General features: G+C 45.4%; 1 protein-coding gene across 6 annotated transcripts in view; it reads left to right on the top strand.

Moving 5' to 3' along the window:
- The window catches only part of EPHB2 (EPH receptor B2), a 935,811-nt gene that overhangs the window by 900,568 nt on the left and 20,726 nt on the right, over window positions 1-14,517 (top strand). For all 6 annotated transcript variants that reach the window (XM_069610867.1, XM_069610866.1, XM_069610865.1 and 3 more), the window contains exon 15: window positions 3,145-3,300. In XM_069610867.1, the coding sequence (XP_069466968.1) occupies window positions 3,145-3,300 (156 nt within the window). The remainder of the gene's footprint in view (window positions 1-3,144; window positions 3,301-14,517) is intronic.

The raw sequence follows: 14,517 nt of genomic DNA, 5'->3' as shown, positions 1-14,517 counted from the left end.
CAAAGAGTTAATGTAAAGAATATAATGTCATTGAGAGAAAAAAAAAGTGTTACGTTAAGGGCCAAATCATGGAATTTTTTGCCCGGTTCAAAGAGATTTTGCACCGCTGAAAAGTGACTTTGTGCTGCCCACACAAACCCTGATTCATGGAACTGTGCTAAGTGTATTTTTGCAGTGCAAAGTCAGTGCAAAGTTCATTTTGTACTGCAAAAATGAGATTGTACTGACTTTGCACAGTTCCATGAATCAGTCTTCGTGTCAGCAGTGCTAAGTCACTTTTCAGCAGTGCAAAGTCACTTTAAATCGTGCAAGAAATTCCATGAATCGGCCCATTAGTGTTTTTTTTATTACTAGAAAAAAACCGTAGACCAAACAAAATACCATGTTTAACTGGGGTCAAACACATAATGAGACACCGTGAATTTTCAGATAGAGCCAAGAATACATCCATAATCTGGGTGCAGATACGGTTTGACTTGAAGCTTTTAACTAATCAAGGCTCTGGGGTAAGAACGAGCTGGAAGGGACCCTCGCTGGCTAGCGGCGAAGGTGGACCCCTGCAGGAGGAAGTGAACTTGATGGAAAGTTCTTCCATGAGAGATCTGAGGCGGAGCGCCCCAGGAGAGTGTGCACTTCCTCTTGCTGCTTGCTTCTGGCGGTGATGCTTGGGGCGGTGGAATGCTCCCAGGCTGGAGCTGGAGCTCTGCAGAGCTGGACCAAGAAGCACCCTTCTTGACTCTTGATTACCTTCATGTGCGAGCCTAAAGACAGGATTATGTTATTTGTTGGGCACCCGAGATCACCCCTCGAGTTTGTCCCCATGATTTTTCACTCATTCAATTTAGGACCCTTTTTATTTTACGTGTTGATGAGTCATGTGCTGCAATCCACTCCAACTATTTGCTCATAAAAACCAAGTGCCTTATGTTCTTCGAGACACCTGGGTCAGGTCTGTGCCTCTCTCCCTGAATCCAGACTGTAGATGCTGAGGTATTGGAAAAGGAGTCTACCGTCTACCCTTGCTCACACTCTGATCCCACAATGTCAAAATCACAAGCCGTAGATGGCCCAGATCAAATGGCTGCCACTTCACTTCGTACCTGACACTTAAAGCTGCTCACATGTGGGCTTTAATGATTTTCAGAAAAGGGAATATCTCTATAACCCATACATAGGGCTGCTGCAGTCTTCTCACCCACATAGGGGTACCCACAGCAATGACACACAATTATGTCTGATGACGGTCCTCGGTCCAATCTTTACGCAGGGGACCTGTAATCTTCTGGCACTTCAAGGTCTGGTGTCAAAGTTTTTTGTACTAACAAGGATTTTAACATTTTCTGCAGTTCAATGTGGGTGCATGCTGACTGAAACACCTAAACACTAGAAGGCTTGTAGGCCGCCCTAAAGATAATGGGTGCATTGGCCACTTTTACTCCCTAAAAATAGGCAAATATTCCCAAAGAAGTGAGTAAAAATACTCCCAACAAAAAATGGGAAACAGACACATATGACCTTGTGCTCCATGGATATGTTTGGACCAGCAGTGCAGCGTACTACCACAGGAGGAAAGTGCTATTATTACTGCCTGACCAAAAGATGTAAACATGTATCTGTTCAGGTGCATGAATAATTAGATGCAAAGAAATATTTATTACAAAAACATTTCCGTTTCATAGTTAGAACATATTTTTACTTGCTTATAAAATACTCCCATTGGGAATTGGACTTACATTTTTACTCATTAAAAATAATGTAACTCCCAACTTTCAAAAATAGGTAGTAAAATACTCCCACTTCAAAATCTTACCTGTAGCACTGGTTGTTTCTAACGCTACAGGTAACCTATTCATGAATATTCTGGATCTGGACCAGACTATCCTGTCATGTGGCAGGGGAAACACTTCTTTTCGGTGTGGATCTCTCCCACGAATTAACGGTTTCCCAAAACCCACTTGCTGGCGCCTTGTAGGCCTGAAGCCTAGACATCTACAAAGTTTAGTGCTTATATCTCACCTTTCCCTCACCTGGGTACGTCACTCTCCTTGATTTTGACTTCCCTTTTTTCAGCCATGCTGTAAGATAAGAAATAGTAACATTACTGATCAGTCTTAATGAAATAGAAGGGCTGTTGCAGAAAAGGAGAACAGTTCGTAAACCCAGACCACAAAACAGAGTGCCCTGAATTCACTAACAGGAAAGGCATCTTCAACTACAGGGGCACACATTTCACCTGGATTCTCATTTACTGACGGCAGGTCTTCTGCTGTTAAAATCAATCTCTTAATAACACTCCCGATGACGCTTAGACGTGCAGTTTCTACTTAGCCAAATCTTCTATCAGCACATGGGCACATGCAACCCCCATTTCCAAGCAAACTGAAGACTTTTCAGGCTACCGCGACCACCCACTAAATCCTGACCGCTGCCAGCCTTTGCCATCTCCTCACTGCAGCCCCATTAAAAAGTAAGCAACAACATGTACCCGATCGTTTGCTGTGCCACTTCGCCCTCCACGCCTCTACTTCAGCTCCTACCATCCATGCAACCATGGAAATGGAAAAGGGACTATGTGACCCTTTCCATTGCCGCCATGATAATTGTAGTTGTTTATTTCTGAGGTAAAACCCAGGTCACAGGTTCCCCATTAACCCTTTCTCTCCCTCAAAACCTACCCCTTTGCACCCAGATCGTACACTACAGTGCTAAAGGAGACTATCCTTAACTGGAAGATTCTAGTGGCTGGTAATGGCCTTGAGCTCCTGGTAATGGCCCTAATTTCACTCAACTGTTTTTTTGGGGCTCGTTGTCCATCACTGGCTGCTGCAGCCTTGCAGCTTGGGGATTATTGCCATACTGCATGGAATAAGTTTGGGCAGTATAGATGCATGCAGTAATAATTTGGCAACGCATTGCCAGGGAGCAACCACAGAACTCCGCTAAACCAGCTTTGTTTATTTCAAAAGGCGCCAGACATGTTCTCACTGTGGCTCAGCGTGTAATGGTCGAAGCCTAAATAGAGACATTTGGTCAGGCTGCATGGCACCCTATGAAAAGAAATGTAAGTGCCAACATTAGCCCTCTGCCGTCCAAAGACGGTCCCTGCTCCGTTAGAATGACTTTGTTCCTCTGTGTTCCATGCAGGGTCAACCTCCCACTGCTGGACCGCACTGTGCCCGATTACACCAGCTTCAACACGGTGGATGAGTGGCTGGATGCCATCAAGATGGGCCAATACAAGGAGAGCTTCACCAACGCCGGCTTCACCGCCTTCGACGTGGTGTCACAAATGACAATGGAGTAAGTAGGCGGTCTCTAGCATATCCTACACACACATTGGTCGTAGAGCTGGCACCACGTATTTCTCATTTGAAGAGCATCAAAAGCTCCTCTGAGAAAACATACGTTTGTACTGATTTTGTTATAAAATGTTATATGTTCGATAGTTTTATATTTTGTGCGAATTGTATTGTTCACTGCAGGCCATGGTGAGCACTGAAACATTTGAATGCAAATAGCACGTACATTGTGAGAGGCTCCGGACTGGGGCAATGTAAGTTCTCAGCCAGGGCCCACGGATGTACCACGGGAAAATCAACACGTGTGGAAGCACAATTCCTATTGCACGATCCTTTCATCTTATGGTTGACATCCCCTTTGCATAACGGATATTGAGAAGAAATTCGAGAACTAGCGAATTATTGGCCACAGAGAGGACTACAAAGTTGTTGTTTTGTTGACATTATTGCATCTCTTTAAATAATTAAGTGACTGTTCTTCATATATGTGTTTGAATTATGTCAGAAAAGATATGCATTGTGACTGTACCCTTGTATTTGTTTCTTGTTTATTTATTTATTTATTTATTGTTCAATTGTTAGGCGCTTATACAGGAAGCTAACACTGTTTCAAAGCGCCTACAGGGCAACGGGAAGGGGACAGGGGATGATAGACAATATAATTACAACTTTAAATAATTAAATACAACAATATAAGAAGAGACAATGGGGCGGGAAGACAAATCTATGTCTTGTGAGTGTTCCGAACCTGCAAGTGCAGAGTGGTGAGGGGTATGGGATAGGTGCTGTGGTGCTCATGGAGATCAGCAGGTGGAGTGCTATGAAGAAAGGTAAGTGCAACCTCCAGTGGTGGAGGGTGAGCCGTGGCAAATGCAGAGGATAGACAGCAGCTGGGATGATAAGATGTGGGAGGCCAGGGCCCAGAGGATACATAAGGGCCCTGCACACCAATCAAACTAATGTGCGATTAGCAGGGAAGGGAGGGAGAGACAGAAGAGGTAAAGAGGAGGGTCTTGAGGCTTTTCCAAAATTTAAGGAGGTCCTGCTCAAGACGAAGAGGGAGGGGATGCTGTTCCAAAGAAGGGAGCCCGCTGAGGAAAGCGATTGACCACCTGCCCTCTTTTAGCAAACCGCTTTACACACAAGTAGTTGGTGCCAAAGGAGCGCAGGTGTCTAGAGGGGGAATATTTAATCAGAAAGAGTTGCAGATAGAGTGATCCCCCGCCACCAGACTGCCTTGTGGATGATGCAGAGGGATTTGAATTTAATCCGTGCTGCAATCAGGAGCCAGTGAAGACTTTGTAAGGCAGGAGAGAGGCAGTCCTTGGGCTTGACACCAAGGATAAGTCTTGCTGCCCTATTCTGGATCACCTGGAGGGGTCGCAGAGCGGTGGAAGGTAGATTAAGGAGGAGGCTATTGCAATAGTCAAGCCTAGAGAAAGCCAGAGCCCGGTAACATTGAGTCTCTGGAGGAAGGTGAGGAAAGCTAGAATTTCTTTCAGAAGGAAAAGCTGAAAGTGGGACTTCTTAGCAATGTCCTGAGTATTATGGAGGAAGGACAGCAGGAGTCGAAGATGACTCTGAGGTTTCTGTTTTCCAGAAAGGGAAACGGGAGCAGGGGGAGAGCCCATGGGAGAAGGGCAGATTGAAGGAAAGAGGACAGGTGCCGGGGGCCCAATAGGGAGGATATCTGTTTTGCTGGCATGGAGGCAGAGATCAAGTAAACCAGGCCTCAGTGGTGAGAGGCAGTCAGGGATGATGGAGGATGCAAGGGCATATGTAGGAAGTTTGAAGAAGAGATGGGTCATCAGCATAGCACTGGAAGTTGGGGGAGAAGGAGGAAATGAGGCATGCCAGCAGAGTAAGGTAGATGTTAAAGAGCCATGGCCAAAGAATGGATCCCTGGGGGATGCCACAGGTGGAGATGGAAGCAGGGAAGGAGGAGGTGCCCAGTATGCTGGTTAGTTCGGAAGGAGGTCAGTCAGTCCAGTGCCCGCTCCGAGATACCATCGCTCCATTGCTGTCACTTGTAGTATTTTTGTAAGATTTGTTTTCTGGAAGTTACCAGTTTGCTTATTTCCTGGTCGCTTCCTGGTGATGTAACGTCTACCCCGGTGCTGGTGACATTAGTTTGGGCTGAAGCGCTAGTGATGATGTCTTTCTTAATCTGGAGGATGCTGCCTCATGCTAGGAGTGACATTCTTTGTATAAGGGTGCATTGAGTAAAGGCCTATTCACCTTAAGAAGAAAGCTATGCCCATTAAAAAGGAATGCACGCATTTAAAAACAATTTTAAAACTGGACAAACACTGTGAATTGGTTATGACAAAGGGAGAGGGATACTACTTGAGTAGCAAAAAGAGCTTGGAGAAGAGATCACAACGAAATATAGGCATGATATTAATAAATAAAAAAAACACCAGATTGTGCCTTTAGAATTACAGCACGGCCAGATAGCGGGAATATCGATGCTTACATAAGCAGCAAATGAAGATGTGCTTTACGAGCTATATTGCACAATGTTGATCCAGCAGTCTAATCCTGGTTGCATAATTCTTCCACGTTGTGTTGAACCGGTTTATTAAGAAGCTACCCTCAACACAGGGAGTTCCTTCCCTCCCCATTCAAGGGGTTACACAACAAACTGTTTAACAGATTATTTTCCTTAGCCCTATCTCAGACACATATCATGCCCCTTGGAGCCCTCTCCCCTGATCTACCAATGAGTCAAGAACCAGGCCTGTGTGAAGGAAATATATTGGTATTTATTTAAATTAAAAGTAATAGCAATTAGCACAAATATTTCATACTTTGCTTTATCCGTGGCACAACACGATCAACTTCTCTCAGCATAAATAAATCCCCCCTGCCCTCTATAAAGGGAAAAGATTAAAGGCAAGCAGAATACCCCACCTTTTGGTTTCCCAGGGCTCAGTTCTACTTACAGAAAGCCTCTCTTTGCAGTTCAGGAAAGCTGGCTGCATCCCAGGACACTCTGGAAAGATAGGGCAGGGGTCTGGTCACTCCACTCTCAAAGATGGCCTCCTGCTCTCCACCATAGGGGCCAGCCAGCTTTGAGGCCTTCCTAGAAATAGACAGCTCCACCCAGATGCACTCTTAGCAATCTCCCTTGGTGTTTCCATACAGCTGTCAGATGGTAAGTTTCATCAGCCATATCTGTCTCTCTCCTGTTCCTGTCTCTCTCTCCTCTGTCTGTGTGTGTCCCTCCTCCTAGTGCAGTCCCCCTTATATAGCAGCGATGACACCACCAATTTACAATCTTGGAGAAGTACCCTGCAATAATTCCTGCAACTAGGATTGGACAGTTACTCTTCTCTTTCCTCCCAAATCCACCCTCCAAGTCAGGATTGGTTTAGGGGTCTGGAGCAACATATGGCAATTCCCCTTTGTAATCGCCAATTGTTCTCCTTTCAACTTTTTGGCAAAAACTAGGTATGTATCACAACTTTATAATTTTACTAGCAACTGCCATAATAATCATATTTTCTGATTCAGCTAATCATGGAGAATTAGATAAGCTGACCACCAAGTCACTACCATGTAGCACGGTCATGTGGCACGTTTCTCCCATTTACATAAAAAGTATAACAGTTATTAATATGTACGTTATTAGCCATATCCCTAATTGTATTCTCCACCCACTCACCAACTCTCACATTTGAAACATGCTCAGATGTGCAAGAAACACATCTTAGATAGCCATTGCAGTTCCATGAGTAGCAGGTGGATGAATTTTATATCTCCAAAATCACCTGGAATTCAGCAAAAGAATTGTACATAGATGAAATCAACCCGCCTTATGGTGGCTGCGAAAAAGGCCTAAATGATATAGTCCTTTAACATTAATTGTGAATCTTCATGTGGGACAAATGACCCTTCTCCTGCCTTCCAGCCATTTGTTTTCACTGGGTCAGCCTGCACTCAGAGTTTTTTCTATCAGTCTCTTTCTGTTGGAAGCTTTCTCTTTGAAGTTGCTGCCCCCATTTTCACACATATTAGTCATGCTCCAGTCAAGGGGAACTTCTCCTGTAGTCAATGCCTTCAGAGCCAGCAGATCTGGAGAACAATGAATTTTGACACCTTTAGCAGGACACTTTATTCCAGTTGGTAATTAGATGGGATATGTGACTTCCAGAGTGGGAGATTTTTTAGAAGTGGGAGATTTCCTTGTGAAGTTTCCCACAGCCAGCAAAAGAGTTTGTCTTGAGCTGACATTTTTTCATGAACACAAAATGGCTTTTCAAATGTCACTGGAGTGACACCTACTATACATTGCTTTTTGTCAACCCACACATCATGTCTTTTTCCTGACATTTGTCTGTTAGCAGTGATACATTTTCACATTTAAACTGCTTTTATTTGCACACACCTGTGCCATCCGTTTTTGGTGTCACTGTTTAAAAATCCTGTTTTCCATGTGAAAGGTATCATTGATTTGTCCTTTTTTGTAAATTAAAATGCTGCTTTTCCTTTGGTAATGACAGGTAGGCCCCCTTTGCACATGGGTCTTCAATTTTACTTGAAAAAAAAACAAATGCCAAGCAGTTTTTGTTTCAGGGTTTAAAATCATTCTGTTCATCTTAAAGGGACTTCTGTTTGGGGCCATTGAATGCACCGCACAGTATGATCCTGGGCAAATTACTTAATATCACTGTGCCTCTGTTCGGATATTTGCCAAACCATTGGTAGTGACCAGAAACCAACTAAATGGCAGTATAAACAACTATATACCTGTGACGTATCAACTTCCTGGGCACCAGTGGTCCAGGGATGAATATCGGTTCTAAACCATCAATCAACCCCACACCTCTAGTACATTAGAAGAGATCCGAACAGATTGGAACACAAGTCAATTACAAACCCGCTTGTCCAATTTTGGTAACATAACAGAACAGGCGGCTTATCTCTGCAAGGTCGTGGATCGTTGGTTAGTTGCAACACAGCGAAAATGCGATTATTACCCAATGATAAAAGGGACTATAGAGTCAAGGTTGTATACAAATATCTATTTTAGTATTACTACAACAGACAGGTCTAGCACATTACAATTTCAACCCACACTGTAAAGGAACACAGAGGGTAGACAGTTTCACGAAGGAAAGGGAGACACTCTGTATACTGACAAGTGGGTAGTTGGTAAAGTAATCAGTCTAACAGTTCAAGATTATTTGGTTTCAACTCCAAATGGGCAAATGGTTGTAACTGTCTTTAGGGTCCTTCAGAGAAGGGCCATGGGGGCAGAAACAAAATTACCTGGTGCAGGAGAAGTTCTTGGTGCTCGGCAGTGTTGGGGCGGTTCCAGGGCGCTTTGCGGCCCTTGAGACAGAGTTACTGGTGGGAAACAGCTGAATGTACCAGGCGGCAGGCAATTCGGCAAGCAAGGCTGGACAGACATCTGCAGGCTGTCCGGCGCGGCAGCGCAGGGCCAAGAAATGTTGTCTCTGTGCTGGTTGGCGGATTTGGAATGCTGGTCGAGGCGTTTCGGACAGCTCTGGTGGCTGCGGCTTGACAACAGTCAGTGGTGCAGTCGAATGCGGTTTGAGGACTCGACTGTCTCAAAATTGTCCTTAAAAAGATGGACAGTGGATGATGCTTGTGTGGCACTCCTCCTATCTTCTTCACAGGGCCCATACCCTTTCAAGACAGATGGCCCAAAGCTCAGGAGGGTGTTAGCAGGCAACTGCCTTGTCCTTTGTCCAGAGACTCTCCAGCACTTCCCACCTAGGAAGCTTGCTGTCAGAACCTAGTAGGGCACGCTGTGGGCTGGCTCGGTACTGGTTCTGGAGCTGCTGGACAGGTCCTCTGAGTCCGGTTTCTCCCTCTGTTCCCAGGGAGATGTTTAGGGGAGGGATCTTGCTTCCCTCCTGGCGAGTGGCGCTGGTAAACTGTGTCCTCCCAGAGTACATGACTATTTTTCTGCTGTGCGGTTAGTGTGGAAGATATGTGCGGGAATGGCCTCACATATTTTCGGAGGTTAATTTCCCGTCTTTCATTCTTTTGAAATAAACACAAAATCAAATAGCCCAGGTGAGCGCACTCTCCCTGTGCGGATGGTCGAGTTCTTCACAACACCCAATTGGACCGTTAATTTCACTAGATGCACAGCCTAAGTCTTTTCGAGCTCAAGGGTTGTTCTAGCTCAAGGGAGGTGTTGCACTAAATGTCTAGCACCCCTAAGACCCTGGAAAATCCATGATTCACCATGTGACCCTGACAAAGAAATCCACAACCATTCCCTGAAATGGTTGCTTATGATGGGTAACAGAGAACACATTGTCGATCAAAATGATCATTGTCACAAGTGCCAGCTCCTGGAGTAAGCGTGTGTGTTTGTGGAGGACACTGGCCCTCATTACGACCCTGGCGGATTTTTTCCGCCAGCGACGGACTTTCCGGCCATGGCGCAAAGTCCCTTTACGCCATGGCGGATGGCGGACTTACCGCCCCATTCCGAGGTCGGCGGGGCGGTAAGTCCCCATTGACCCATTTACCCTTCCCCATTCCCATTTCGGCCCCATAGGGCTCAATGGGAGTGGGGAAGGAGTTAATTACGCCACCGTGAAATACGGTGGCGTAATTAACACCAAGGTCCCAGAGCGCCATGGATTTTTCCGCCCGCAAAAAGCGGGCGGAAAAATGACCATGGCGCTCCAGGAACTCGTAGTTGGCGGTAAGGGGTCCGCGCAGCTAACGCTGGCGCAGACCCCTTAGCGCCAGGGTCGTAATGAGGCCCACTGTCTTGTTGAAGATGTAAGTGTGGCTGTATAGACGTGTGCATGATGTGCACTCCCTAAAGTGTTTCTGTGAATAGGGGCGGCAGGGCAGCAAGGGGGCCTGCTTAACATTCTTAGCATGCCAGGGCGGCTCATGTTTCTTCCTCCGGAATAACTTTTTTCAGCCATCAGGGCGCTCCTGTACACAGTTGTCATTGGAGAGAAATGAACACAAGGCACTGTGGGGGTTGTTTTGCAACGTGGTGCTTTTCATTATATTCTGAAAGTGAAAGGTAGTATGTTCCTCCATGCAAGACTTGAGCCTCATTGACTGTCATATCTTGGTTTTGTAAGATAGCAAAGTGAAAGGTAATGTCTTCCTTCATGCAGGTCTTGAGCCCCCATGGCAGTCATGTTTTGGTCTATCACCCATACTCTTGTATGATATGAAAGTGAAAGGTACTGTGTCCCTTCATGCAGGGATTGAGCCCCCTTGACAGTCATATGTTGGTCTTGTAAAATAGCAAAGTGAAAGGTAATGTCTTCCTTCATGCAGGTCTTGAGCCCACTTGACAGTCATACTTTGGTCTATCACCCATCCTCTTGTATGATATGAAAGTAAAAGGTACAGTGTCCCTTTATGCAGGACTTGAGCCCCCTTGAGAGACATATGTTGGTCTTGTAAAATAGCAAAGTGAAAGGTAATGTCTTCCTTCATGCATGACTTGAGCCCACATGGCAGTCATGTTTTGGTCTATCGCCCATCCTCTTGTACGAGGTGAAAGGTACAGTGTTCCTTCATACAGGACCTGAGCCCATATGGCAGTCATGTTTTGTTCCATCGCCCATCCTCTTTTAGGATATGAAAGTGAAAGGTATGGTGTTCCTTCATGCAGGACGTGAGCATACTTGTCTATCAACCATCCTCTTGTATAAGGTGAAAGGTACAGTGTGCCTTCATACAGGACTTGAGCCTACTTGACAGTCATGTTTTTGTCTATCAACTATCCTCTTGTATGAGGTGAAAGGTACAGTGTTCCTTCATACAGGACCTGAGCCCACATGGCAGTCATGTTTTGGTCTATCACCCATCCTCTTGAATGATATGAAAGTGAAAGGTACGGCGTTCCTTCATGCAGGTCTTGAGCCCACTTGACAGTCATACTTTGGTCTATCACCCATCCTCTTGGATGATATGAAAGTGAAAGGTGGTGTGTTCCTTCATGCAGGACTTGAGCCCCCTTGAAAGTCATATGTTGGTGTAGCAAGAAAGATAGGAAAGTGAAAGGTAATGTGTTCCTTCATGCAGGAGTTGAGCCCACCTGACAGTTATACTTTTGTCTGTCACCCAACCACTTCTCTGATATGAAAGTGGAAGTGTCTGTGCTCCTTCGTGCAGGACCTGAGCCCACATGAAAGTTATGTTTTGGTTTGGAACTTAACCTTAATAATCCCCCTTGGATGCTTGGAGTAGGGCGAAAGCCCTCATGTCAAGGGTTACATTTGGGTTTTCACTGCCTGGGGAGGGGTAACAGAATATCACTTTGTCTGGGGTGGCAAGCATCCTTGCCCTTCCATGTGAGGAACGAAGATAGAAGGGCGCAGCTTCGGAGGGCACGGAAGAGTGCGGGTAATTGAGCAACCTCATGATAGTGCACGATGAGCCAAAGGCAACTAATCAACTTAGGTTTTGATCAGGTAAGTAGCAGAGACCCCACATTCATCTCCATCATATAAGTAGCAAGTGCTAAAGGCACAGGTCTGGGTCTATTTGAACTAATCACATTTGATCAAATTTGTTTGACCTTTTTTTCTGTCTAAAATGCGGGGGGAGACACGCGCAATCCCCCCCCCCCCCACTTCCATTCTACCTAATCTATACCCTTACCCAGCCCCATATATATAATTAACTTTGACCAAAAAAAGGTCACAAAATTTGATCAAATGTTTTAGGTCAAATGTTATTAGGTCAATTATGCTAATACCAAAGGCAACCTCGATCTTGCAGAGAAATGATTATTAGCACGAGGTTCACCGCAGTCGATGGCGAGGGAGAAATAGAGGTGCTGTTGAGGAGACAGAGAATTTGCAACACGTTAAGACGAACGTCGCTTTTACTAAAACCTAGCTTCTTTTTTGTGAATTTTAAAGTTAATTGCGTGGTAGCGTGCATCCATTTTTTCAAAATACTGGAGTGGAAATCAGTGGCACCATGGAGAATTGCAGTTCTCTGTATGTAAAAATGCAAGCCACGCCCTCAAAAGGAGTGTTCAAACTGATGCCTGGGAGAGCATGTGGGTACACATTGTATGATGAATCATTGCCACTATGGGGCAAATATAAGAAAGTAACAATAATAGATTGATGCCTGGAAACCTGACATTGTCCGGAAAGAACATACATGGCCATGCTATGACTGCGCTACACAGTTAGCAATATATTCAAAATGACATTTCTATATAGGACTATCTCTCACACTCTGTGGTCGCATCTTGTAAATGTATGCATGCCAACGAACCTTGCATGCTAAGGCCAGGCACCCAGTGAGCATATACAGGTGCCTGTGTGCGGGCCTATGCGTTTTTCATGCACATGTGTTAATGCACTTTGCATGCACGTGGGCCCACACACCTTGCACTGAGAGGTCAGACCACAAACCTTGCCCAGATGAGTAAGACCCAGCACGTTGCATATAGGCACCCGCACACCTTGCAGTTCCTACCTTACTGGAAGGTGACAAACCTTTCCCAGGAAAGGCAAAGGCTCTTGCTAGGGCTGAGCCCATGTGGTTTGGTTTTTGCATGAAATGCAGTCCCAGACAGTGAGTACAAAGGAGCTCCTGACCAGTTAGGTCACAAGTAACCACGCTGATAATAAAATGGCATCAATCGTTTTTGGGTTATGTAATTGTGGAGTCATAGAGACCACTTTGTGAAAACCAGACCTGGATTTGCAATTGTAACCAGGTTTCAGAGAGCACACAATTACGTAATTTAGTGAGAAATGCCCACTTTTAACAGACAATTTTGCCCGACAGGCTGCCTTTCAGGAATGGTGAGCTTGCTTGAGTGTGCACATGCTCGGGGCAGCCCGAAGGTGGTGGAAGGATCAGATAATTAGCAGGCAGTGGAGGGGCTGTGGGTGAGGTCACGGGTGGGCGAAAAGGATGGCAAGGGGGGCATGGTAGGGGGACATCGGGACAAGGAGCCAGAGTGACAGGAACTGCAGGGAGCGAGCTGTGTGGGATACCCCTCGCTTTAGAAGAGGGAGTTGGGTGGTGAAAGGAGAGCAATGCATCTCCAGGGGTTGCAGGAATGTCACCCTCACCAGAGAAGGGATAGAGCATTCTCAGGAAAGGGATTTCCCCACAGTGCCTCAAACAGACCAGAGAAATTGCTCTTTGGCAAAAGTTGCCTGTGGGGAAATCAGGCGGATCCATTTAGTCCAGGCTCATGATTGCCCATGGTTAAAGGCACATCATGATTCGTAGACTTTTGGCTCCAACTGATGCTGGCACGAATGCACACATCACTTTGGGCCTGCCACATTTCCAAACCACAAGACAGCTGCTGAGAAGTGTCAGTAGACAAGCTCAGCAAGTCACATTAGTGCATATGCTTTTCCAACATGGAGCATTATGAAAGACGGATCTTGTTAGCAGACCTCACTTTCAGAGCCACAGATGCCAACATCATTTTATTTATAAATATAAAAGAATAGCTGTCTATTATGTCACAAAGCGATACATACTTGAGCTCACACACTGCCCAGTTGTGCATGCTTATACACCTCTGCACAGGCTGTAGTACTGCTATGGAGAGATAGACAGAAATAGATCTTTTGTTTTCAGTTATAGTGTTGGCTGTGTAGTGCATTGATACAATGTGGCCCTTTGTTTACTTTCAGACAGGATGTATCCTTAGGTGAACATTGTCAAGATTTCATTTATCAGTATATTCCTGTTACCAGGGCTTTAAGTGGGCCGGTGCGAGCCAGGGCAATCTAAATGCCAGCTGCACGTCTAGTATTTTGGTTATACCCTTCGCCACAAAATATAATCCAACAGTTTTTAATACTAGTGACATGCGCTTAGCGCAAAATAATTTGATTTGATTTCTTGAGTATCAAGAGCAATCCTTTTGGCATTTCAGTCTTAACAGCCTACGTGTGTTTAAGCTGTATTGATCCCTTACTGTGGGTAGGTCCAGTATGCCGCACTCTGGTTCACTGAACGCGGTTGCCGCCACAGATGATTCCGGAACGGACATCTACCTCCTGATTCTTAGCTGGAGATCAACTCGCATTTTAACCAGTCTGCCAACACGGCGATTATATATTTTTGCAAAAGGGAAATTTGTCTACACACATTAGTGTATACCACACCAGAGTGCGGCATACTGGACCTACTACACAGTAAGAGATCGATACAACTTAATTTCCGGCCTTAGATGTGTTGAAATACGCGTAGGCTGTTAAGACTGAAA

This window comes from Ambystoma mexicanum, chromosome 8 (assembly GCF_040938575.1).
Source record: "Ambystoma mexicanum isolate Mex_15411 chromosome 8, UKY_AmexF1_1, whole genome shotgun sequence".
Classification (NCBI taxonomy): Eukaryota; Metazoa; Chordata; class Amphibia; order Caudata; family Ambystomatidae; genus Ambystoma; species Ambystoma mexicanum.
The sequence above is the reverse complement of the archived record's forward strand: the minus strand, read 5'-3'. Positions and strand labels throughout refer to the sequence as shown.